The sequence below is a fragment of the Armigeres subalbatus genome, chromosome 1, assembly GCF_024139115.2.
Source record: "Armigeres subalbatus isolate Guangzhou_Male chromosome 1, GZ_Asu_2, whole genome shotgun sequence".
Classification (NCBI taxonomy): domain Eukaryota; kingdom Metazoa; phylum Arthropoda; class Insecta; order Diptera; family Culicidae; genus Armigeres; species Armigeres subalbatus.
Genome location: NC_085139.1, coordinates 82,186,655 through 82,212,453, shown reverse-complemented (window position 1 = coordinate 82,212,453; position 25,799 = coordinate 82,186,655). Strand labels below are relative to the sequence as shown.

Here is a 25,799-nt window from a genome sequence, read left to right as displayed (position 1 = left end):
AATTAACACAAAATTAAAGCTAAATTAAAATTAAATTAAAACTAAATTAAAAGTAAATTTAAACTAAAATAAAACTAAATTAAAACTAAATTGAAAGTAAATTAAAAATAAAATAAAACTAAATTGAAACCAAATTTAAACTAAATTTAAAGTAAATTAAAACTAAATTAAAACTGAGCTAAAACTAAACTCAAACTGAACTAAAACTAAATTAAAACTAAATAAAACTAAATTAAAACTTAAATAAAACTAAATAAAAACTAAATTGCAACTAAATTTTAACTAAATTAAAACTACCGCCATCGGGGGTGACAATTGGGCTTATTCTACGAGTCGAGTGACGTGAGGTGAGTCGATTTTAGCAATTCTCACGTGAGGTGACCATGTTATTCAAATGGGGCTTTATTTAGTTTTAATTCAGTTTGAGTTTTCTCACGTCATTCGAGCACTCTCACGTTACTCCACTCGTAGAATAAGCCCAAATAAGTCTGGGGGGTGAGAATGAGTCATCGCTCTCACCGGCAGCCTGGAGGTCGTAGAGAAAAAACGTTCAAAAAGGTCTCTTATATTTAAGTCTTCTTGCCCTAAGATACATTCAATCCATTCTACAAGCATTCTAAGTAGTTGAAACCGTGACCCATTCTCACCCCCGACGACGGTAAATTAATACTAAATTAAAATTAAATTAAAAGTAAATTAAAAGTGAATTAAACGTAAATTAAAAATAAATTAAAACTTAATTAAAACTAAATTTAAACTAAATTTAAACTCAATTAAAACTCAATTAAAACTAAATTAAAACTAAATCGAAGCTTAATTAAAATTAAATTAAAATGAAATAATAATTGATATAAATAACTTTAAAATAATACGAACAAATGTGCATGTGCAAAAATGTGTAACTGAAATTGTGCCCATTTTGAGACGTGTGGAAAGATTTCTGTCCAACGACCTGAGATCCTCCGTATACAACAACAAAACTCCTGACTGAACCAAAACTATCCATCGTATCTTGGTTGTATCCAACTTCCGGTATTTTAGTCAGTCTGGCCCGTTGCCAGAATCGTGTTTTCTTGGATCCAACCAGCGTAACCTAGAAAAAAAGAAAACAATTCCAGTTTGAGAAATCATACCATATGCTAATAGCACACCAAAACAACTATTACCCGGGACAGAACTCATGGAGCATGCCAAGGAATAAATTAATTCCTGGAGGATCTTCCATAGGAATTCATAAAGAAACTTGCGAACGAGTTCCTGGATGAACTTCCGAAGGAACTCCCGGAGGAATCCCCGAAGGAATTCCCGGAGGAATCCCCGAAGGAATTCCCGGAGGAATCCCCGAAGGAATTCCCGAGTAATCCCCGAGAGAATTCCCGAGGAATCCCCGAAGGAATTCCCGGAGGAATCCCCGAAGGAATTCCCGGAGAAATCCCCGAAGGAATTCCCGGAGGAATCCCCGAAGGAATTCCCGGAGGAATCCCCGAAGGAATTCCCGGAGGAATCTCCGAAGGAATTCCCGGAGGAATCTCCGAAGGAATTCCCGGAGGAATCTCCGAAGGAATTCCCGGAGGAATCTCCGAAGGAATTCCCGGAGGAATCTCCGAAGGAATTCCCGGAGGAATCTCCGAAGGAATTCCCGGAGGAATCTCCGAAGGTATTCCCGGAGGAATCCTCGAAGGAATTCCCGGTGGAATCCCCAAAAGATTTCCCGGAGGAATCCCCGAAGGATTTCCCGGAGGAATCCGCGAAGGAATTCCAGGAGGAATTCCCGAAGGAATTCCAGGAGGAATTCCCGAAGGAATTCCAGGAGGAATTCCCGAAGGAATTCCAGGAGGAATTCCCGAAGGAATCCCCGAAGGAATTCCCGAAGGAATCCCCGAAGGAATTCCCGAAGGAATCCCCGAAGGAATTCCCGAAGGAATCCCCGAAGGAATTCACGGTGGAATCCCCGAAGGAATTCCCGGTGGAATCCCGAAGGAATTCCTGGAGGAATCCCCGAAGGAATTCCCGTAGGAATTCTGAAGGAATTCCTGAAGAAATTCCCAAAGGAGTTCATGAAGGAAGTCCCGCGGAAAATCCAGGAGAAATTCACGAAGAGATTCCCGGACGACTCCCTGAAGGAATACCCGAAGAAATTCCTGGATGAATTATTGAAGCAATTCCCGGGTGAATTACTGAAAAAATTCCCGAAGGTATTCCCAGAGAAATTTCCGAAAGAATTCCAGGCGAAATTCCCGAAGGCATTCCCTGAGAAATTCCCGGAGGAATGCCCGGACGAATTGCCAGAAGAATTCCCGGAGGGATTCCCGATGGAATTCTTGGAGCAATTTCAGTAGGAATTCCCGAAGAAGTTCCTGAAGGAATTCCCGAAGGAAATTCAGGAGGAATTCACGAAGGGAATCCAAAAGGAATTCTCGAATGAATCCCAGGAAGAATTCCTAAAGCAATTCATGGAGGAATTCTCGAATGAAATCTCAGAGGAATTCCAGGAGGAATTTTCGAAAAAAAAAATCTGTATAAATTTCCGAAGCAATTCTAGGAGCAATTCTCGAATAAATTCCAAGATGAATTCCCAAATGCCAGGAGGATATCCCGAAGGAGTTCCAAAAGGAAATGAAAAGAATGTTAGGAGAAAATTTATTACTTACGTTTCTTCATACGGATTCAAACGCTTCTCTTTAAATTACGAATTTTCCTGTCGTAGATGATTCAGTCCGTCGGAAACTCAATAATTTTATGATTCCTTATTTCCTCGGCCCTAAAATATAGTCCATGCCTTGGTCCATGCCGTCAAAATACTCATTTAATCCGATTAAATTGGTCTCGTTGTCACATTCGACAGATGCCTACTGAGTAACCTTGGTGCCGGCTTCCTTGCGAGCAGTGTCTGTGAAAGGCAAAATCTTCATTAATTTAAATAACCTTATAAACATCAAGACGGGATTTACCTGATTGATTCTTGGCATCTGTCGTTAAATGGCTATTCATCCGATGTTGTTGTTCCAGCTGCAGTACATGAGTTCCGGAGGGAGCATGATGCAGGTAGTCACACGACCTGTAAATGGTCTTCATCAAATGAGATTTCCAATAACAGTAGCAAGCACTTACGTGTTGAACATCGTAGGCAGCAGCACATCCTCAAGCACATCGTTACGATAAACTTGAATCCGCCACGTCCGCCGTGAAAGAATTTATTGAGTGGTGCGGGAGTAGAATTAGTGCCGGCATCCATGACCTCTGTAAATGGCAAAGTATTTATGAATATGATTTTTTTTAAATATATAAGGGCTCATTCACAAATTACATAACGCCCTGAGGGGTGGGTGGGTACCCAATATTCCGTTACAAAATGTTACGGCTTGTCTAGGGGGTGGGTGGGTTTGTTCAGTTCTGTTACGGGTAACGAATAATATAAAAATGAAATCACTAATTAAATTCAAATTTGACAGCATTATTATTTACTATGTAGAAAGTTAAAGTAGAGTTCATTAAAAATATCAATTAATGTTTTTTGTGAATTTTTAGTCCGACGTTACGCGTCACCAAAGGGGGTGGGTGGGTATAGAGGAAATGTTACAAACAAGTCACAGAGGGGTGGGTGGGGCTCAAATTGTGCTTTTTTTGCGTTATGTAATTTGTGAATGAGCCCTAATTACGTGAAACTTACCTTGTGAACGACATCGAAAGAAAACGGACCGCGCGGACCAGACGATTTGTCAGAATTTGAGGAACTTCTTGCTTTTCTTATATTTGTTTTTTTTTAAACGCAACTCATCAGTGCGACTGTCTGTACAAAAGCAAAATGTCAACATTGAAAACAGACACGTACGAATACTATTGCAACAGCATAAAATCATAAAAATGGTTATGAATTTGCACCGCAACATAACTAACATTCCCTAACTAGTGTCTAACGTCGAACTGATTGTTTTGCTGGGATTATTACACAGCAAAAATTATTGTAATGTACATCGACGTAAATTCATCGATGCATAAAAAATTTGATGTAATGACAAAAATCGTATGCAAATATGCACCAATTTCGATGTAAATTTACATCGACTCGAAATTACACTTGTTCTGAAAGACCTTTTCGCATTACATTGCATTTGTGTAATTTTCAAATTGAAATGCATTGATTATTACACAGATTCAGATGCAACCAAGTGGTTCAAAATCGGATGTGTAAAATAACACATCTTTGTGTGTAATATTGCAATGGTATGCTATACAATTTTAAATCTTGGCAACACTGACCATATTTTGGTTGTCATCAGTTTTGCTCCGGTGGGCGACGGTGCGCCATGTTCAGTAAAACGTTCGGATTCGTCGCGAGGCGGTTGAAAAATTCGTGCGGGAGTTTGATAAATTGAAAAGTGCGGTACGGTGCGGAAATTTTTCTCGGGAAAGTGGTGCAATTGTGAAAAGGCATATCGGAAGAAGATTAAAACATAGAAGAAGGAAGAAAAGCAGTGGAAAAGTGTGAAAATTGCTGGTGATTCTTAAGGCACAAGGGACGCCATTTTGAAACTAATCAGTGCGCGAGAAGAAGAAGAAGCATAAAGCTAGAAAAAGTGTGAAGAACGGGAATGATGGGGAACGATGATCCCCGATCTGGGGGCGGTAGGCGGATCGCAAAAAATTAATGGATACTGGACATGACATTGCAGCGGCAACAGGGAATGTACACAAAAGAAATCCTGGAGCACCGAAGGAAAACATCACCTACACAAGCATGGACACGGGACCATATCGCATCTACTTTGAGTTGCGGGACAGGGCTGAAGGACAAAAATAAACAAGTTTTCGCTAGAGCAAGTCTTCGCAAAATGGAACAGTACAAGCCGTTCATCACGGATATGAAGTATGTCGGACTGCACAAAATCATCGTTTTCGTGAGCAGCTATATCAAAGCAAACGCTTTGGTAAACGATGTCAACAGTGGATGCAGTATCTATCGTGCTTACGTGCCCAAGCATCTCGTGAGTATCACGGGGGTGATCCCTGGAATACCGACTGAAATCGATATTGACGACATCAAGGCGGACGTCATCTGTGAAGTTACGATCTTGGAAATCAACAGGATGACGCGGTGGGATGGACAGAATCGAGTACCGATCAACCGACTTAGCATTACGTTCCGAGCTAAAGAGCTGCCAACCTTGGTTAAAATCTTTGCTGCGTCAGTCGAGTGAAGACATTCACCCAAAAGTCGTGGTCTGCAGGAACTGCCTAAGGTATGGACATCGAACGGACAACTGCAGAGGAGCAAGACGGTGTGACCGATGCACCCTCAGACACGAGGAAGAGCAGGATTTCGCGAACTGCCAGAATCAGAAGAAGTGTGTACACTGCCGTAGTACCGAGCACGATTCGACCGATTCAAACTGTCCGGAACAAAAACGACAACTCAAAATCAAAACTCTCTCATGGCGAAGCGAAATCTAACCTATACCGAAGCCAGGAGGAAGTTCCCACAGTATCACAGAACCTGTACGAGCGTTTGATGAACATCGACGAATTCCGGCAGTGGACCAAACATATGCAACGATGACAAGCGGACAATACACCTGGAAGGACCTGCTTCGAGCGCAGTGGATACAAACGAACCAAGAAAGGAAGAAGATACAGGCAGCAGTGCAAATTCAAAAGGAGGAGAAGGATAAACAGCGCGGAAAGAAACCAAGAATGACAATACCGAAACAGACGAGCAACACTACAGTGGAAAGGAATCAAATTGTCAAGAACTTGCAAAGTGATGGTGTTACAGGAGTGGTTCTACAAAATCCTTTCACCGTGACGGAGAAAGAGCGTTGGGAAACCATGATGCAAGAAGCGTACTCAAAATCGAATCGAACACATCAAGAAGCAATGATGACTTTTTACTCGGACTTCATTGGAATGCTCGGACAACGCGACGATATAAAGAATTTGTTCAATATGTGCACCAAAAAGCATTTTAATCTCGCCAATACGGTAGTATGTAGCACAGAAACGCAACAGCAGGCAGTCAACTTTAACAACTAAAATGGCTTCTAACGATATATACATCCTACAAACTAACATCCAAAGTCTTTACAAAAATAAGGCAGAACTTCACCGACTAGTGACAGGATCAAATTACACAGCAGCTATTCTTTCTGAAACGTGGACTCAGACAGATTTGGAGAACACCAACAAGTACAACGTTGCTGGTTTCCATTTCGTACCTCACTCTAGAGATGACGGATACGGCGGGGCAGGGTGCTGTTATCCAACAAATGGAATTTCGCTAAAATCTCAATGGCAACAACATCACGCCTAACGCAAGTAGTAAGTATACACATTTTACACCTAGATATCGTCGTTACATCGGTATACGTTAGTCCGACGATCACAGCAGTGGATTTTGAAAACGATATCCAATCAATAGTTGCAAGTTTGCGAAACTATAGAAGAGTTATCGTTGGTGGTGACTTTAATGCACACCATTTAAGCTGGGGAGACGAAAATACCGATCGAAGGGGCGAAATTCTAATGAACGCTGTGAATCAAAGTAGCTTTCTGCTACTCAACGATGGAACACCTACGTACATTCCGCTGAGACTAGATCGCCGTCCGACTGCCATTGACATAACTTTGTGTTCGCCATGTTTTGCAAACTGTATGCAATGGAAAGCATTGGACAACAGTATTGGTAGCCATCATCGATGTATTCAAATTGTTTGGACACAGGAGAGGACAGTTCGATCCGGTTATTTCTTTGACAAGAAAGCAATAGGAAAACAAATTTTCGAGTTGCGCGCCGAGGATGTCTCTACAATAAGCGATCTGCAAAGACAAGTCAAGAAGATATATAAAGACAACAAGAAAAGGACATAAGGACACCAAAATTCTGGTGGTCCGAAGACGTAGATGCTGTATGGATGGAGAAGAATAGGGCGAGACAACAGTTCAACCGGTAGCAAGCATGGAAAACCTACTGGAGTTAAAACGGAAGGCTGCGTTGTTCCAACGGAAGAAAAGAGAAGATATCAAGAAGAAGTATGATGGATTCCCAGATGAAGTGGGACCGTTCACGTCGGCTAAAGAGTTGTGGATGAAAGTGGAGCGGTTAACCGGAAAAAGGAATGCGAAAAAGGGAAACAACATTATATATGACGACCAAGCATCAGCGGAACTCTTCTTGGACACTCACTTTGGGACTAACGATGTACAACTTGGGTACACAACAGGAATGTTCAGCACAACCACACTGCTGGACAAAGAAAGCTGGAATAGGATACTTAACAGCAAAAATGGAAGATCAGCTCCTGGTGAAGACAACCTGACGTACGAGATGCTTCGGTATTTACGACCCGAGGTAACAGCAAGCATTATAGAGGATTTAAACAACATGTGGCAGCGAGGTTGCTTGATTGATAACCTGAAAACCATCAAAGTCGTCGCAATCCCCAAGCCAGGGCGTGACCAAAATACACCGTCTGGGAAAAGGCCGATTTCATTAGTCCCAACGCTTACTAAAGTAGCCAACACAGCTGTTTTGGAGCGACTTAAAGAAATACTTGACAACGCAAATGCACTTCCGGAAAACTCGTTTGATTCAGAAAGGGATTGTCAACCAACACCTGCATTTCCTTCGTAACGAACTGGATCAAAGAAAGTAAACGAAGCAACATGGTAACGGCACTGATTTGCATAGATCTCTCTAACGCGTTCAATGCGGTTCGCACAGACAGGTTAGAGGAGATCCTATCCAGAGTAGGTGTACCACACGACATTCTTATGTGGATATCAAGTTTCTTAAGGAATAGAACCATCTTTCTACAAACTCGTAACAAGAAGATCAGTAGGACCATCAGCAATGGGCTTCCGCAAGGTGATGTGTTGTCCCCCACACTCTTCAACGTTTATACTCTAGAACTGCACAAAATCGAGAAGGATGGAGTCGTACTTGTACAATACGCAGACGATTTTGGCATTTTGGTCAAGGCGAAGACGTTGGACAAGCTAAAAGATACTGCACAGGGATATCTGAACGAGTTCTCCGAAAAAGCAGCCCACCTGAATCTGGAAATAAACGCTGCCAAAACCAAAGCCATACTTTTCCAAAATAATGACAAGGAATTAAACATTGGTATTAATGGGACGAAAATTGAAACGGTGAAAAACCATCGCTACTTGGGAATCACGATTGACCGCTACCTAAGTTTTGGAGTACACATTAGAGAGGTTCGAGAAAAATACACAGGCTCAATATGGTGAAAATCTTGAGCGGTACTAAAAGCGGAGCACACCCGGAAACACTAGGACGAATATACGTAGCATTGTGCAGAAGCGTTTTAGAATACGGTTGCTCGGTGTACAACAATGCGAAACCCACAAATCGGCGCATAATATCAGTCATCAACAACCAATGTTTACGAAAAATTGTAGGAGCAACTAAATCCACACCGCTTAATGCGCTATCAGCGTTAAGTGGACAGGAGCCGTTGGAGTTCAGACAGGAGTACATTGGCATTCGGGAGGTCGCTCGACACTTCTCAAGAAATGATGTGATCGCGAAACAGTTAAAAAATACAACGCTGCCCGACGACCATGACAAATGGGACGCATTTACCTACCAAGAAAGGCTGTACTGGATAAACAAGGAACTCTTTGGATCTATCAGCCCGCTAACGACAGCGACAGATGACATTGACGAAGTGGTAATCGAACCGCACTTGGAGAACTTGCTGTCAGCAAAAAAAGACAACGACACGAGGAAGCTTAAACAAATGGCACTATTTGTAATGAACGGTCGCAATAAAGGAAGAGGGAGAATCTTTACAGACGCCTCGAAAGAAGGATCAGTCTGTGGAATAGGTGTTTTTGTAGAAAATACGATGAAAAGAATGAGCTACAAACTTGCAAAGGAAACAAGCGTTACATCTGCGGAAATAATTGCCATTCAGATGGCAACACACATAATAGAGCAGGATCAGCTTCGAAATTATGTAATATATACGGACTCCTGATCAGCTTGCCTCATGCTAGCAAATGCCAAGGACTCAAAGGCAGACGAAGGAATTTTGATCGAAATTTTGGTCAAGTGTCAACGATGGAATATCGCCATACAGTGGATTCCTAGCCATGTGTCGATTAGCGGAAACGAAACTGCAGATGTGCTCGCCAAAGCCGGCGTCACTTCAGTGAACGTCATAAACCACACAATTCAACTTAAAGATGCCTACTTAAACGCAAAAAGCTCACTCGAAAGACGAACGAACCAATGGTATGCAGCATATTCGGAGGAAAAAGGGACGAAATTCTTTGCGGCGCAACCTGAGTTCTACAAGGCCGCTTGGTACAAAAAAGTCGACATGAAAGGCAGTAACGTGAAACTGATTAACCGTCTGATGACAAGCCACGATTATTCGAAATATTGGTTACATCGCATGAAAATATCTGATGATGCAGAGTGTGAACTATGTGGAGAACCGGAAACGTCGGAACATTTGATACTTCATTGCCCCCGTTTCGGCAGAATAAGAATGCAGTTTTCGTTCGATAATAAATACAACAACCTCATCGAATTGTTTAAGACCGGCAAAAGTGACCTTTTTAAGGAAGTAGCAGATTTTGTCAGAAAGGCTAAATTGGACCTCTAAACTCCCAAACTGGCTTATAAAAGAGAATCGTCCAAGCAGACGTTAAAAAACACGGAGGGCATATAGTCTTAGTCACTCGCCCTGTACTAGAGCTGTCAACACGAGATTGCGGCTCACACGAGAAAGAAGAAGAAGAAGTGCGCCATGTTATTTTTTATTGTTTCTTTCAAAGATGCGTAAGTTTCAATTTTTTTGTTATTAAATTCATTGTTTAATTTAAATTATAATTTTCTTTTTGTCCCCAGATTCGGACAAGTAATCAGGAAACCGAGAAACAGTCACGGTTATACGGTTTCCTCAGGAAATAGGAAACCAGAATTCAGTTGAATCGGCATGAAAAAACTGCCGACAACAACCAACATGACCATGGACAGGTTTCCGACAGAATCTTCCACGGATTTCCAATGGAATTTTTCGGAAATTCGCAATGGAATTGCCCAGGAATTTCGGATTGCGTTGAGGTCTATTTTAAAAATGTGGTTTTAAACAGCGGCCGAATCCTTTGTGAATTTCGACTGAAATTCTTTGTAGATTCCATCGTAATCCCTACAGAATTCCCGTTGGGATCCACAAAAATGTCTAGACGAATAAAAGAATTCTGTCAGGAATTCTTTTGGAATTCCGACGGGACGATTTCTGATGGTTATCCTTTGAGGATTCTGACGGGAATATTTGCGTATTTCGACTGAAATCTTTTAAGGATTCCGACGGGAATCCTTCCGGAAACCTTTTTGGGATTCCGATGGGATTTTTTTTCTGAATTCCGACAGCAATCCATTGAGAGTTCTGATTGTTTTTCTTGGAGGATTTCGACAGTAATACTTGATTTTAAATTTGGGAATCTTTTAAGGATTTATACGAAAATCATTCTTGTATGCCGATGGCAATATTTATAGGGTTCCACTAAGAATCCGTTTGAAATTTTTGAGTATTTTGATGGAAATGTTTCGTGGATTGTGATTGGAATCCTTTGGGGTTTTCGAGGTAAATTCTTAGGAGAATCCTTTGGTTATTCCAAAGAGGATCCATCTGAAGGATTCCAGAGGGAAAGCTTTTGGATTGCGAAATTAATCCTGTGAGAATTTCGAAGGAAAACATGTTTTGTTTGTTTGAAGGAAGTCAAGAGATACCAAAATGAATCCATTGGGGATTCCGAAGGAAATTCTTTTAAGATTCCTTTGTGGATCCCAATTTTATTGAGAAAATCCCGAAAGTAGTCCTCTGAGGATTACGACGGAATCCTTTGGCGATGCTGACAGGAGTCTTCTAGGGGTACCAACAGTAATCTCCTTAGAAGATTCTGATAGCAATTAGTGATTCCGGAAGATGCTGGGTCATTAGGCCGAAGGCCATTAGGCCGAATGGTCATTAGGCCGAATGGCCATTAGGCCGAATGAGAACTGGGGAGTGAGAAGTGAGAAAAGAAGTTAGGAAGAAGTAGAACGAAAGAAGGAAAAGGGAAGAAGTAAAAAGTAAGAAGAAGGAAGAAGGAAATAGAAAGAAGGAAGAAGTAAAAAGTAAGAAAAAAGAATGATGAAGGAAGATGGAAGATAAAAGAAAGAAGAAGGAAGAATGAAGAAGGAAGATGGAAGATGGAAGATAGAAGAAGGAAGAAGGGAGAAGGAAGAATGAAGAAGGAAGAAGGAAGACGGAAAAAGGAAAAAGGAAGAAGGAAAAAGGAAGATGGAAGAAGGAAGAAAGAAGAAGGAAGAAGAAAGAAAGAAGGCATGAGAAAGAAGGATGAAAACGGAAGAAAGAAGAGGGAAGACGAAATAAGGTAGAAGGAAGAGGGAAGAGGGAAGAAGAAAGAAGGATAAAGAGAGAAGAAATAAGAAGGAAAGAAAAAGGAAGAAGGAAGAAAGAAGGAGGAAGAAGAAAGAAGAAAGAAGGAAGACGGGAGAAAGAATGAAGAAAACGGAATCAAGAAGAAAGAAGGACGAAGGGAGAAGGAAGAAGGAAGAGGGAAGAAGAAAGAAGGAAGAATGAAGAAGAAAGAAGGATGCCAGAAGGTGAAAGAAACCAGAAAGAAGAAAGAAGGAAGACGGAAAAAGGAAGAAGGGAGAAGGAAGATGGAAGAAGATTGAAGAAAGAAAGAAAGGAGGAAGAAGGTAGACGAAAGATATAAGAAGGAAAAAGAAGAAGGAAGAAAGAAAAAGGGAGAAGGAAGAAGAAAGGTGAAAGAAGGAAGAAAGAAGGAGGAAGAAGGAAGAAGGAGGAAGAAGAAAGAAGGTGGAAGAAAAAAAAGGAAGAGGGAAGAATCAGGAAGAAAGTAGAAGAAAGAAGGAAGACGGGAGAAAGAAGGAAAAAGGGAGAAGAAGGAAGGTAGAAGAAAGGAGAAGAAAGAAGGTAGAAGGAACAGGGAAGAAGATATAAGGAAGAAAGAAGAGGGAAACAGAAAGAAGGAAGAAGAAAGAAGGAAGAAGGAAGAAAGAAAAAAAGAAGGAAAAAGGAAAAAGGAAGAAGGAAAAAAGAAGAAGGATGAAGAAAGACGGGAGAATGGAGGAAGAAAGAAGAAGGAAGAAGGTAGAAGGAAGAGAAGAGAAGAAAGAAAGAAGACGGGAGAAAGAAGGAAGAAAACGGAAGAAAGAAGAAAGAAGAAGGGAGAAGGAAGAAGGTAGAAGGAAAGAGGAAGAAGGAAGAAGGAAAAAAAGAAGACAGATAGAAGAAGGAAGATGCAAGAAGGGAGAAGGAAGAAGGGGAAAGGTAAAGGAAGAACTTCTAATTTTTCACTTTTTGCTTCTTGCTAATTCGGCCTAATAGCCATTCGGCCTAATGGCCATTCGGCCTAATGACCGTTCGGCCTAATGACCTTCGGCCAAATGGCCTTCGGCCTGACCACATTCCGGAAGGCACCTTTCATGGATTCCAGTAGAAATCCTTTAACCCTTTCCTTCCCATGATAGTTGTAGAGCTAAATCAGATTTTGCACCTTCCAACATTCATCGAATTATTTCGACAACAAAGAGCAGTATTTGGCGCAACTTTATGGTTTCATTAGACTGCAAATATGATCAATTTTGAGTAAAAATAGTGAAACTATTGAAGTAACTATTGATTTACAATCAAAAACTTTTTTTCGTTTTCCACTAATTTTAGCTATGCCAAATAACTTTATTCTAGCATTTTTTCCATAGATCATTCGTTCTTATTGAAATCTTCGAAAATAGTCGTGTAAAAGATATGGTCAAGGATTTCGACAAGAATCCATTGGGGATTCTGAGCTGAATCGTTTAGAGATTCCGACCTTTTGGGGTTTCGACCGGAATCTTTTGGGGTTTCCAACCGAAATCCTTCGCGGATACCTACCGGTCGGTAGGACTCCAGGTATCCCTTGGGAATTTCAACCGGAATCCTTAGAAGATTCCTCCGGAAATCTTTCAAGATTCCAACAGGAGTCCTTTGGTAATTCCGACAATCTTTTAAAGATCTCGACGGTAATCCTTTGACGATTACGACGGAATCCTTTGGTAGCTCCGGCTGGAATCCCCAAGGGATTCCGACGAAAATCATTAGGGGATTCCGCCGGAATTATTTTAAGATTACGACAGAAATCCTTTGTATATTCCGACTGGATTTCTCTGTAGACGGGAATTCTTGGAGTGTTCCCAATGGAATCCCCATAGCATTTCCGTCAGAAGCCTCTAACTGGATTTCTTTGATTTCTTTTAGGATTCCCGACCCGACATAATCCCCTTAAAATTTCGTTGGATTTCCAGTGGAATCGTCGAAATTCCCAAAGAATTCCCGCCGGAAACTGCACAAATTCCCTACGTAACCCCACAGGAGTCTCGTCGGAGTCCCAGAGGGATCCTTGTCTGAATCTCCTATAGATTGCTGTCGAATTTTTGGGGACTTCGAGGAGAAATCTTTGGGATTTAGGGACTCCGAAAAAAGTCCTTTAGGAATCCCGACGGTAGTCTTTTGGGGATTTTGACGAAAATCTTTTAAAATTTAGACCAGAATCCTTTGAGGATTACGACTGGAAACCTTTGGGGAGCTCCGACCAAAATTCTGGGGATTACGATGAGAATCCTTTGAGGATTCCGACCGGAGTCCTTTGAGGGTCTCGATAAGTTTTTTTTGGGATGCCATTAGTGTGACCATTTGTTTGGACTTTGGGATTCTAGTGAGCAGCGGAAATGACGAGGAAAATGCCTATATGTTGTGCACGCGCAATTGGAAGGAGCGCTCCTTGCTGTCGGATAGCAAACAGAAGAAAAAGCTCACTTCTAAGCAGTTAGCCTAGTGGAAAAAAGGCGAACCAAGACTCGTTTTTAAACTTAAGGAAATGAATGAGAAGAAGAAAAAGAAGCCAGAGGAAAAGGAAAGGAAGCATCGTGAAAAGGAAAAACAGGAACTGTTGGTGGAGAAAGTGAAAAAGAGAGCAGAAGAGCAGAAGCACAAGGAACGGGAGGAGAAAGGAGAGCAGAAACGCAAATAAAAAAAGAGAAGGATGAACAGAAACGAAACAAAAACGAAGAGAAGGAGCGGTAAAAACTAGCGGAAGTGGAAGTGAAAACTGAAGAGAAGCATAAGAAAGAGGAACAAAAGGAGAGAGAGCATTCGAAGAAGGAAGAGGAAGTTGAAGCAGAAGTGAAGCGCAAACAGAAGGCTGTTCAGGCCTTTAAGAGTTTCTTCGTGAAGAAAACAATGCCAAAAGATGTAAAACAATCGGGTGATGAGAAATCGATGGATCGTCAATCTGTGGGAGATGAGAGCTATGTGGTTTCTCGATTGGGATGCACGCCCTTCTGTGTGAAGGACGATATGGGATTGGCTCCAGTGTGTAGAGTATTCTTACAGGGAATGGAACGCATGAAACGTTTGGAAGAAGTGTTGGTTGAAGCCGGTGCAGGAGAGAATGAACGGGATGGATTGTACATGCAGCAGTTAAAAACAAAAACTACGTGGTTGGCAAATGCTGGATGACGAAGGAGAGGATGGCCATGTAATGATTATAGGTGAGTTGAAATTGAATGTTTCCGTTGAAATTCTATAAATAAAAAGAAAATTTAAATTCAATTACAGACACCTATGTCATCAGATCAAAGCGGCAGCTTCTCCAACCCACCGCTATCGTGCCAAATACTTCCTATTTAAAGAAAATCGCCGACCGCTGTATCGGAGAACGTAGCGGAAGCAAAGCACTCAGACCAAACCATGACGTCCCTTCGTTCAGCACACTGTAAGTAACACGCTTTAATGAAGACTTCGTGTTATGGAGCTAACAAATGTTTTAACTTTTCCAGAAATTCTTTGATTACGAAGTCGACTCGGATGGCAAGTGGTAAAAGGAGAATCGGGGTGAATCGCAACACGGCAGTGACGAAGTGATACGACGTACCGCATGGTCACTTGATTGACGATGAGATGAAAGCAGAGGCTGACGTCATTGTGGACAATTGCCCGAAAACCTAGAAGGTCAAGCTGAAAATGATGCACCACGAATTGTTTTTAGTCTGCAATCGATTCCTAGCTCCGCACTGATATCAAAAACATCTGCCGCTCATGCCTCCAACATCACCAAGGCTACGCGAGATGACAAACGGAAATCTGCCAACGTATCGCCCTACAATGCACGCTGAAAGTCTCCCACTGCCGCCCCCTCACCGTGTTCAACCGCTGATGTCAGTACCACTGGGTCGAAGATAAACCAGACCACCAAGAGCATTCTAATCAGCTAGCTTCAGGCCAAAGATGGCACCTCTAACAACGCCACAAGCAACGATAAGAGCAATTTGAACGTGGTGGAATCGATGGCGGTTCACTCTGCGCTGGACAACCGATCGATTTTTTTTTTTATTGATCAAAGTGTATCAGACCAGTTTAGTACTAAAGTGTAATAGGTATGTATGAACATAAACATATTTATGTATAGATAGCTATCCTAATTGCTCTATGGAATTGAACTGACTTATTTCTTTATAATTTGCAATTTCTATTCAGCATTCCAAAGGGATCCCATAGCAAATTATTCCGGAATTCCGCAGGAAATCCTTTCGAGATCCCTCGGGAAATCCTTTCGGGATCCCTCAGGGATTCCTGCCTGCATCCATGCAGGAAATCCTTTAGGGATCCCGCAGGCAATCCTTCTGGGATTCAGCAGAGAATCAGTCTGGGATTCAGCAGAGAATCCGTCTGGGATTCCGCAGGGAACCTCACTGAAATTCTGCAAGAAATCATTTTGGGATTCAGCAGGAAGTACCTCCGGTGTTCTCCACGGAATTCTTCCGGGATTCTGCAGGAGTTCTTCCTAGTTTCTGTAGGGTATGCTTCCGAAATTATGCAGGAACCCTTTCGGGACTCTACAGGGAACCCTTTCGATTCTGCAAGGAATCCTTCCGAATTCTGCATTAAATGCTTCCTGAGGAAGCATTTCGAGATTCTGCAAGGAATCCTTCCGAGATTCTGCAGGAAATCCTTCCGAGATTCTGCAGGGAATCCTTTCGGGATTCTGCAGGTAATCATTTTGAGATTCTGCAAGAAAACCTTCCGGGACTCTGCAGTGAATCGATCCGGGATTCTGCAGGGAATCCTTTCGGGACTCTGCTGGGCATCCTTCCGGAATTCAGCAGGGAATCCTTCTGGGATTCTGAAGGGCGTCCTTCCCAAATTTTAAAAGGAATCCTTCCGGAACTCTGCAGGGAGTCCTTCTAGGATTCTGAAGGGCGTACTTCCTAGATTATGCAGGGAATGCTTCCGGGATTTTGCAGTTAAACCTTTGGGGATTCTGCGAGGAATTTCGGGATTCTGAAGGGAATCCTTCCGGGACTCTGCAGGGAATCCTTCCAGGATTCTGAAGGGCATCCTTTCTAGATTCTGCAGGGAATCCTTCCGGGGTTCTGCAGGGAATCTTTCCGGGGTTCTACAGGAAATCCTTACAAGGAATCAATTCGAGATTCTGCAAGGAATCCTTTCGGGATTCTGCAGGGAATCCTTCCGAGATTCTACAGGGAATTCTTCCGTAACTCGGCAGAGCGACCTTCCCGTTGGTATCCCGGAAGGATTAATTTCGAACTCCCGGAGAGATTCCCTGTGGGATCCCGAAATGATTCCCTTCGCATTTCAGTAATTCAGTATCTTGAGAAAATTCCCTCGGGAATACGGAAAGGATTTTTTCGGAATCTCGGAATTTTTTTTCGGAATATCGGAAGAATTCTCTTCGGAATCTTAGAAGGATTATTTCCTCAATTCTGAAAGGATTCCCTTTGGAATGCCGTAAGGATTTATTTCGAAACTCCTGGAGAATTCTTTTTGGAACTTCGGAAGAAATCCTTCCAGAATCTCGGTCGAATTCACTGCGGAATCTCGGAAATATTTTTTGAGAATTCCCGGAATGATTTTCTCGGAATCCCGGAAGAATTCCCAGCAGTTTTGAAAGGATTCCCCGCGGAATCCCGGAGAGATTTTCCCTAAATTCACGGATGGATTCCATGCGGAATCTCGGAAAGATTCCCTGTGGAAACTTGGAAAGATTTCCTGCGGTATTGTGAAAGGATTCCCTTCAGAATCTTGGAGAGATTCGCCCTGGGGTCTCGGAAGAAATCTATGCGGAATATCCGAATCATTCCCTTCGGCATCTCGCAAGAGTTCCCTCCAGAATCCCTGATCTATTTCTTTGCGGAATCCCGGAAAAATACCCTTCGAAATCATGATAAGATTCCATTCGGAATCCAAATCGCAATTTAATCAAAGATATCAAAAAGATTTTATTCGGTATCCCAGAAGGGTTTCGCTTGTCTCGGAAGGATTTTCCCTTAAAACCCAATTCAAGATTGAAAATGTAGTCATTAATTCTTTTAGGATTGCGGTGTCAACATTTCTAGGCTGTAAGCAGTTACTGCTCAGGACACCCTTTTTCACAGAATCGTGCCACTTGCCAATATGCAACTGGAGATCGACCCGCTGGTGTGCAGTGACGGTTAATCTGCATCGTACTTATGGTCATCGATATTCGTCATAAGGAATATATTTAATTAAATACACTACCGTTTAAGTGCGAATCATCATTCTACTGAAAAATTAAAAGAATAATAAAACGAGAAAGGTATAAACAAGTTTTTTAAATGTTATTGAAAGAACAAAATTGAAGGGTCGTTTACATAGCAATTTAATTACATCACTGCAAATACATCACGTTTGTTTACGTTGCATTTTATTACATCGAAAATTATTACATCGGTTGCATGAATTACGCAGGAAGCTCATGGGTACATCGTGGAATGTAATTTTCCACAACCGATGCATTCAACGGGTTGCAGCGATTTCGATGTAATATTCAACAACTTTTTTTGCTGTGTATAAACAAAAAGAGCTGAATCGACCCAACGTGCACGGAGATTTGAGATTACACATTTTATGTTTTAAAATCACCCATCTTGAATAGCTATATGGAGCTGTCAGAAAGATGAGTGATTTCAAATTTTGTAAGATGCGTGGAAAGTACCCACCTTGGGTTAGCTCATATTAGTTTTCAATGTGAGTGTATTCCATCCTCTTATGGATGAAAAATAACTTGGTGTTTTTCTGATATTCTGGTCCCTCGAGGTCCCTGTTCTGTTCCGCATTTATTTTATTAAAATATTAAAAACAAAAAAGAATTAATGACATCCTGAATATTACAGGTAAGTGCTGTGTGATTTGAAGTTTTTATTTAGCTCATGGAAAGTTTCTTTATTTGTGCGGAGTTTGAAGTTTCAAAGTAACTGCGGGTGTTCTAATATAAAGTTATCCTGTACTCTTTCTAGAATATTTTCTGAGAGAAAATCTAGATTCAATATCATCCTCATCTATAAGGACGACCAAGAAATGGACATTTAACCGGAAAATGAGCGTTCAAGAGGACTCTGTGGAATTATGTTACTGCGGCCTAATCGACTTAAACTTGTAAATACTGTTTGTTTTTCTTTTTTAACAAATTTATGTGTAATATGCTTGGTAATATGTAAGTTTCAGTATTGTAATAAATAAAATAAAAGGGCGTTGTTTATTGTACGTATTCATTTTTACAATAATTAATTAATAATCAATTTTAAGAAACGCTCAACACCGTTAAATTATTTGATGATGGGTAATTTTCACCCATCAACAGCAAAATTTTGCTTCAAGAAGGTGGGTGAAAAGTACACATCAGATTTGACGTACAAGCCTTCTTCCCACTTATGGGTAGAGCCACTGTACCCACCTTGTGGGTTAGTCCACTTATCTTGAAGGTGGGTGAAAATTCACCCACTTCTGAGTATTCCCATTTCTCCGTGTGTGCTGTTCCGTGGAAGAAGCCAAATTTGAGTTGTTTTCACCGTAGTCCCGGGTGAGTGATAATAACATAAATTTGAGTTGGTGGAACTTCATAGTGGGTGAAAATTCAACACGGGAGTAAAGGCAAAGTACTCACCGGATTTTTTCGCATTTTACTTATTTTTGGCTTCTTCCACGCAAGGGCGGGTTTGAGTGAAAGGAACCGTAAAGTAAGTTGTTTCGCGGTTCCGTGAAGAGCAGAATTTGCTTCGACTTCGCGAATTCTTAACAGTGTGTATATTGAACTCAACACTGAGAAACCAAACTATCCAAAATCGAGTGTGAAAGTATTCAAAATTGAGTATTTTACTAACACTGTCTTTTTGGATTGTTTGTTATTTACATTGTTGAGTAATTATTACTTAAATTGGCGGTTAACTGCAAAAACTCGCCTTGAGTTGTTGCTTTCCATTAAAGTACCCAAAGCGAAGTGTTGACCTTTCACTTCAGTTTGGCTGAAAAAACACTTTGCAAATCATCAGTCAAGAAGCATGTTCCGCAGAGTGTTTGCTTTAAAATATTTCGTTTTCTGGAATTAAATACGTAAGGTCTTCGGGAAAACCAACCAATTTCACGGGTAAGTAGTACCAGAGAACATATAAAATATGAAATTTCTATGAATACATATTGCATTTTCAGCGGAAGTTTGGCACGAAGACGAGTTGCGAGAGCAACTGAGAAGCAGTATCATGAAAAATATGTCTTTTTTTTCTCCGAGGTGAGCATTTCGATACCGATTTGTTACGATGTATTGCATTTCAGTTTTGAATTATATTACCTGCAGGTCCATCCGTCTTCAGTATATTCGTTTGGATTACTTGGGAATGTGCATACAGGTCAAGAATATATATGCAACATGAGGGACCAGATATTCTATACCGCTGCCGATTGTGCAAGTTCCGGACATTTTTTTTCTACGTTTCGAGTTGTGTAAAATGTATATAGTGTAGATAGTGTTATAATCGATTAAATGGGTTAAACCCTTTCAGAGATGAAACGATATTTGAGAAGCGAGAGAGTAAAAACGATAAATTACGATGTTCGGTTTCCTTCAATAAATGCTCACTGAAGTCGTTCTCTTATACCTTGAACGCCAACTTGAGTAGACGTGTTTTTAATTATCAGGATTTAAGAAACCCCATTTTGGATATACTTTAAGTGGACGACGAGTGAAAACCGATTAAATTATTTGTGGAATTGTTGGATCCAATTGTGAACAAGAGAAACTAATCTATTTCGTAGCGGCTAGTGAAAACTGGAAGCGTGCATAGGAGGGCCGTGTAGCGAAAAATTTTAACATTCAGTGTTCCAACAAGTGGAATGAAAAAAATCTGTAAACGGATGAAATTGTAGTTTAAACAACTAGCTGTCCCAGGTGAAAGTAAAAAAAAAAATTAGTGAAAAAAAAAAAAAAGTAAAACGGGAAACTAAGTTATATAGAAACTGTACCACATGGTTTGTGGGAAGAAACGTGGCCATTGAAGTTGCATTATCCCACTTGGTCCGCCATTTTGAAGGTGTAGAAGTGGGGTCGAAGAGATTTTGAATAAGTATTTTGGAAGAAGCAGTGAGAGTGAGTGGTTGGAAGCAACGGTGAGTTGTATAAAACAATAAGTGTAGCGATTAGCGAAGAATATAGCGAAAATAACTCAGTGGTGTTAGTAACAGAAACAAGCGAACGGTGATTAAGTTTAACAAAAGAGCGAGAACATAGAAAGAAAATAAAAGAGTGGAAGAAGAAGAGTCGGTGAAAAGAGAGAGTACAGTCGACGTGTGACAACCGCCGGCGAGGCCGACACTGGAAAGGGTGAGCGTCGATGAGACGAGAGTCGAAGAGAGTTGAGTGAACGAAAGTAAAGCGAGCATCAGTGAGACGAACACTGGTGAGAAGAGCACTGGTGAGACAAGCACTGGTGAGACGAACATCGTGAGGTAATCTTCAACCGATTCGATTGCAAGATACACGAGATAGTAAGAAACTGAGATCAAGTAAGTCATTTTGAGCCATTCTATTTCAATCAGGTGTTTACAATCGGATATTTTTCATCAGCATGTCTGCGTTAATCGGAAGCATTGACCATTATGTGCGTGGTTCAAGCTTTGCTAACTATATGAAACGAATAAATATTCTATACCAGTTGAATAATGTTGCAGACAATATCAAAAATTATATTTTTAGCGTTGAGTGGGTCGGTTATATTTGATGAAATAGAACTTATTTACCCGGGGGTTGAAATAGCAGAAATTGATTATGCTGATATGATTGGTAAACTAAAAGAAAGACTAGACAAAGTGCAACCCAACATGATGCATAGGCATAAATTTCATGCTCGTGTACAGGGCATTGATGAGCCTGCCGAAAACTATGTGTTAGCTTTGAAATTACTAGCTAGTCATTGTGGTTTTGGCGCACACAGAGATGAGGCAATCAAGGATAAAATAGTTTTTGGATTGAGAGATCAGGACCTGAAACATAAGCTGTTGATGAAAGATGATATGACATTAGAAGAAGTTGAGCAGATGGTTATTCGGACTGAGTTAGCTAAGTGCCGCGCAAAAGAATTAATTGAACGGGACGAGTATCCGAAGGAGGTGAACTCCGTAAAATATCGTTTAGGATATCAGTCAAATATCAACGATATGAAAAGAGATGGTAGACAAAATGTAAACAATTACAAAAGGCGTTTTCGTAGTAGAAGTAGAAGCTCGAGTAGAGAAGGTGAACGTATGCGATATAATCATAACCGTTATGATTATTACAAACGGCAACGCGATGAATATCAGCCGGGAACTAGCTATTCAGGTCGAAGTGGATATCAAGGCGAAAACCCTCATCATAACGTGATTTGCAATTTTTGTAAATTAAGAGGTCATATAAAGCGCAACTGTTACAAATTGAAAAATCGTAAAAACGTGAATTTTGTAAAAGAAGCACCGGTAGAAATCAACAGCTACGATTTCAAGCGATTACAGATAAGAGATTCAGACGATGAAGATGATTATCCTTGCATGATGATTGCAAGCAGTCGTTTTAGCGAGCCATGTATTGTAAAGGTGTCTGTAGAAGGAGTTGAACTTAATATGGAAATAGATTGTGGTGCCGCAGTTACAGTTATTAGTTTAGCAGTATATAGAACGTATTTTTCTCACATTAAAGTTTCTAAATGCAACAGTCGTTTGATGGTGGTAGATGGGCAGCAGTTATCCATTTTCGGTGAAATATCAGTTAAAGTAATGGTTAATCACACTCAGCATCAAGTAAACTTAATCATACTTGATTGTACAAGGCGTTTTGTCCCGCTATTCGGCAGAAATTGGATAGATGTTTTTTATCCTAGCTGGAGAAAAACTTTTGGAAATTTTACACAAATCAACGCAACGAGTAAAGATGCAGAAAATATTTCGAAAATCGATGTGGGTAATATTGAATCAGACATACAATCACGATTTCCAAAAGTTTTTGACGGTGATTTTTCATATCCAATCACAGGATTTGAAGCTGACCTTGTCCTGAGAGAGGATAGACCTATATTTAGGAAAGCCTACGATGTGCCGTTCAAATTAAGGGAAAAAGTTGTTGACCATTTGGATTCACTAGAAAAGCAGAATGTTATTACACCGATACAGGTTAGTGAATGGGCGTCTCCTGTTGTTATTGTTCCTAAGAAAGATAATGAGATAAGAATGGTAATTGACTGTAAAGTCTCAATTAATAAACAAATTATTCCCAACACTTACCCGCTGCCGCTAGCGCAGGACATATTTGCGTCTTTAGCCGGTTGCAAGTGGTTTTGTTGCCTTGATTTAGCGGGAGCGTACACTCAGCTCAAACTTTCAGAAAGATCAAAGCAATTTGTTGTAATAAATACAATCAAGGGACTTTATACTTATAACCGTTTGCCGCAGGGTGCATCGTCTAGTGCCGCCATTTTTCAGAAAGTGATGGATCAAATTTTAATTGGGTTAAAACATGTACGTTGCTATTTAGATGATGTGCTGATAGCGGGAGAGACTATAGAAGAATGTTTATCAAATTTGTATATGGTTCTTGAACGGTTGCAAAAGCTAATTTGAAAGTGAATTTAAAAAATGTAAATTTTTCGTAAACTCTCTTGTTTATCTCAGGCATTTGGTTACTGAAAAGGACTTCTTCCTTCACCAGAAAAGTTATCAACTATTGAAAAAGCAAAAGTTCCCACAGACACTACTGAGCTCAAAGGCATTTTTAGGGTTGATCAATTTTTATGGTAAATTTGTCCTCACTTGTCTGCTAAATTGAGTTGTTTATATGCCTTGTTACAAAAGAACGCAAAATTTGTATGGAGCGAAAATGTCAGCAAACTTTCGAAGAAAGCCAAAACGCTTTATTGACTGCAAATTTTCTTGAATATTATGACCCTGCAAAACCAATCATTGTGGTATCTGATGCATGTAGCTATGGTTTGGGAGGAGTCATAGCTCACATGATTGATGGTAAGGAAAAACCAATAAGTTTCACATCCTTTTCGTTAAACTCCGCACAAAAACATACCCTATTTTGCATTTGGAGGCATTGGCGCTAGTATGCACTGTAAAAAATTCCACAAATTTCTTTTCGGGCAAAAATTTACGATTTATACGGACCATAAGCCGCTTTTAGGCATTTTTGGAAAAGATGGCAAACATTCGCTATGTGTAACAAGATTACAAAAGATATGTAATGGAAATGTCAATATACGAGTTTGATATATGCTACAGGCCTTCTTCCAAAATGGGAAACGCGGATTTCTGCTCAAGATTCCCATTGGCTCAAAATGTTCCTAAAAAGCTGGATAGCGGATGTATCAAAAGTATAAATTATTTCGGCGAATTCCTCTGGACTACTCATTAATCGCGAGGCAAACCAAGACAGATACATTTCTTTCAAAAGTGGCAGATCATATTGAGAATGGCTGGCCTAGAAAAGTAGAAAAGGAGTGGCGCCAAATATTTTCATTGCGTTGTGATTTAGAGGTAGTAGAAGGTTGTGTAATGTACCAGGATCGAGTATTTGTACCTAATTCTCTTAGAAAGGATATTTTGAAATTGCTTCACTCTAACCACAACGGTATTATTAAAATGAAACAGATAGCTCGACGATCCCTCTTTTGGTTTGATTTAAACAAGGATATAGAGCAGTTTATAAAACATTGCGAACCATGCATAAAAATGTCGGTTGTTCCAAAACCGGTTTGTAGTACTTCGTGGATTCCTACAAATCGTCCATTTAGTCGCATTCACGCTGATTTCTTTTTCTCCAATCAAAAGTTTATTTGTTAGTTGTAGATAGCCACACAAAATGGCTTGAAGTGGAGATAATGAAATACGGAACGGATGCGAATAAGGTTATTAAGAAGTTCACTGTTATTTTCTCTAGATTTGGACTACCAGACGTTCTAGTGACAGATGGAGGGCCACCATTCAATTCTAGTCATTTTGTTGCATTTATGGAACGTCAAGGAATAAGGGTTATGAAGAGTCCTCCGTACAATCCGAGTAGCAACGGACAAGCGGAGCGAATGGTTCGACTAGTAAAAGATGTATTGAAAAAATTTCTTTTAGATCCTATGACGAAATCACTTGATGATGATGATAGATTAACATATTTTTTAGCAAATTATAGAAACACTTGTTCTACATCTGATGAAAGATTTCCATCAGAAAAGTTGTTGAGCTATAGACCAAAAACTTTAGTTGACCTTTTACACCCCAGACGTAGTTATAAAGAAAGTTTAGTTTTGAAAGATTCATCCGCTGTGGATACACCTAACAGAGCAGAAATTTTACCTAATAATGAAAAGAATAAATTTTATAGCTACGCGTCTCAAGATCCATTTCTCAATTTAGCGCTGGGGGATAAAATTTGGTACAAAAATAATGACAAGCATGCAATTGAGAGATGGGTGGAGGCGAAATATGTCAAAAGAATATCAACTAATGTGTTTGAAATTTCTTTTGGCAGGCACAATTGCAATGCACATCGAAATCAACTAAAGGTCATGGTTCCACGACAATCCAGGTCGACGATCCGGTTGCCAATACAAAGACAGAAACGACGACGAGCATCAATTGACACTGAGGAAGAGTTTTTCGGGTTCCAGAATGAAGAGATCGCTGCTAGGAAGGACTATGCCAAGCAAGGGAAACAAGAGCATACAAGAACTAGCCCCATCAGAACGCGAAGCATTTCGCGATCGAAAAGAAGAAAAGTCGATGAAGAAAATTGAAACGTTTGAAAGACCCAGTAGCAATGTGTACAGTCGTAATTTGACATTGAGTCCTGGGATACGCATTAAATTATATAAGAAAAAGTAAAATTTAAGATTATCAACAATTACGATTTTGTATAAGTTTAAGGATTAAATAATTTCAAACTCAATAAGGAAATGTAAATTTTGTCAGACAATTGACGTTCTAAGTCTATAACAAATTCATTCTGAAGTATGTTAAGTAGTGAATTCGAAAATGAGTATTTTAATGTTATTAAAATTGATAATGAATTTATGTCAGTTCTAAAGGAAAAAGGATTGTTATAATCGATTAAATGGGTTAAACCCTTTCAGAGATGAAACGATATTTGAGAAGCGAGAGAGTAAAAACGATAAATTACGATGTTCGGTTTCCTTCAATAAATGCTCACTGAAGTCGTTCTCTTATACCTTGAACGCCAACTTGAGTAGACGTGTTTTTAATTATCAGGATTTAAGAAACCCCATTTTGGATATACTTTAGATAGATATTTATTGAAATAAAATAATGATCATTTCGTATCAATCGCATAACTATAGTTATGTTATAACATTAAACGAAGAAAAACCCACATTTTTTTTAAATTTTCCTGGGGGAATCGAT

The 25,799-nt window shown here is 40.2% G+C and overlaps 3 protein-coding genes and 1 long non-coding RNA gene across 14 annotated transcripts in view; 2 read left to right on the top strand and 2 right to left on the bottom strand.

Moving 5' to 3' along the window:
* The window catches only part of LOC134227556 (uncharacterized), a 53,655-nt gene that overhangs the window by 8,933 nt on the left and 18,923 nt on the right, over positions 1 to 25,799 (bottom strand). The gene's annotated exons all lie outside the window — the stretch shown is intronic.
* LOC134215610 (uncharacterized) lies at positions 389 to 3,816 on the bottom strand. The gene is made up of 5 exons (XR_009980253.1): positions 3,671 to 3,816; positions 3,112 to 3,240; positions 2,952 to 3,058; positions 2,652 to 2,890; positions 389 to 1,093 (listed from the first exon to the last, which is right to left on the bottom strand). It is a non-coding gene; the product is annotated as an uncharacterized LOC134215610 (long non-coding RNA).
* Positions 9,763 to 17,689, top strand: LOC134215199 (uncharacterized). 10 transcript variants are annotated; one of them, XR_009980226.1, is made up of 6 exons: positions 9,763 to 9,808; positions 9,878 to 10,006; positions 13,918 to 14,593; positions 14,661 to 14,817; positions 14,882 to 15,478; positions 17,436 to 17,689. XR_009980226.1 is itself a non-coding variant. In XM_062694456.1 (5 exons), exons 1-4 carry the CDS (start codon positions 14,551 to 14,553, stop codon positions 15,215 to 15,217), a joined length of 399 nt encoding a protein of 132 aa, XP_062550440.1. In that variant the 5' UTR covers positions 13,728 to 14,550; the 3' UTR covers positions 15,218 to 15,478; positions 17,436 to 17,689. The 10 variants fall into 10 exon arrangements, 1 of the variants encoding a protein (XP_062550440.1); XR_009980194.1 differs by having other exon boundaries at positions 13,870 to 14,593; XR_009980117.1 differs by having other exon boundaries at positions 13,760 to 14,593.
* Positions 19,343 to 25,239, top strand: LOC134215065 (uncharacterized). Of its 2 annotated transcripts, XR_009980051.1 has the most exons (4): positions 19,343 to 19,506; positions 19,569 to 19,647; positions 19,714 to 20,918; positions 24,910 to 25,239. XR_009980051.1 is itself a non-coding variant. In XM_062694348.1 (2 exons), exons 1-2 carry the CDS (start codon positions 21,189 to 21,191, stop codon positions 25,018 to 25,020), a joined length of 1,479 nt encoding a protein of 492 aa, XP_062550332.1. In that variant the 5' UTR covers positions 21,153 to 21,188; the 3' UTR covers positions 25,021 to 25,239. The 2 variants fall into 2 exon arrangements, 1 of the variants encoding a protein (XP_062550332.1); XM_062694348.1 differs by lacking the exons at positions 19,343 to 19,506; positions 19,569 to 19,647; positions 19,714 to 20,918 and adding an exon at positions 21,153 to 22,556.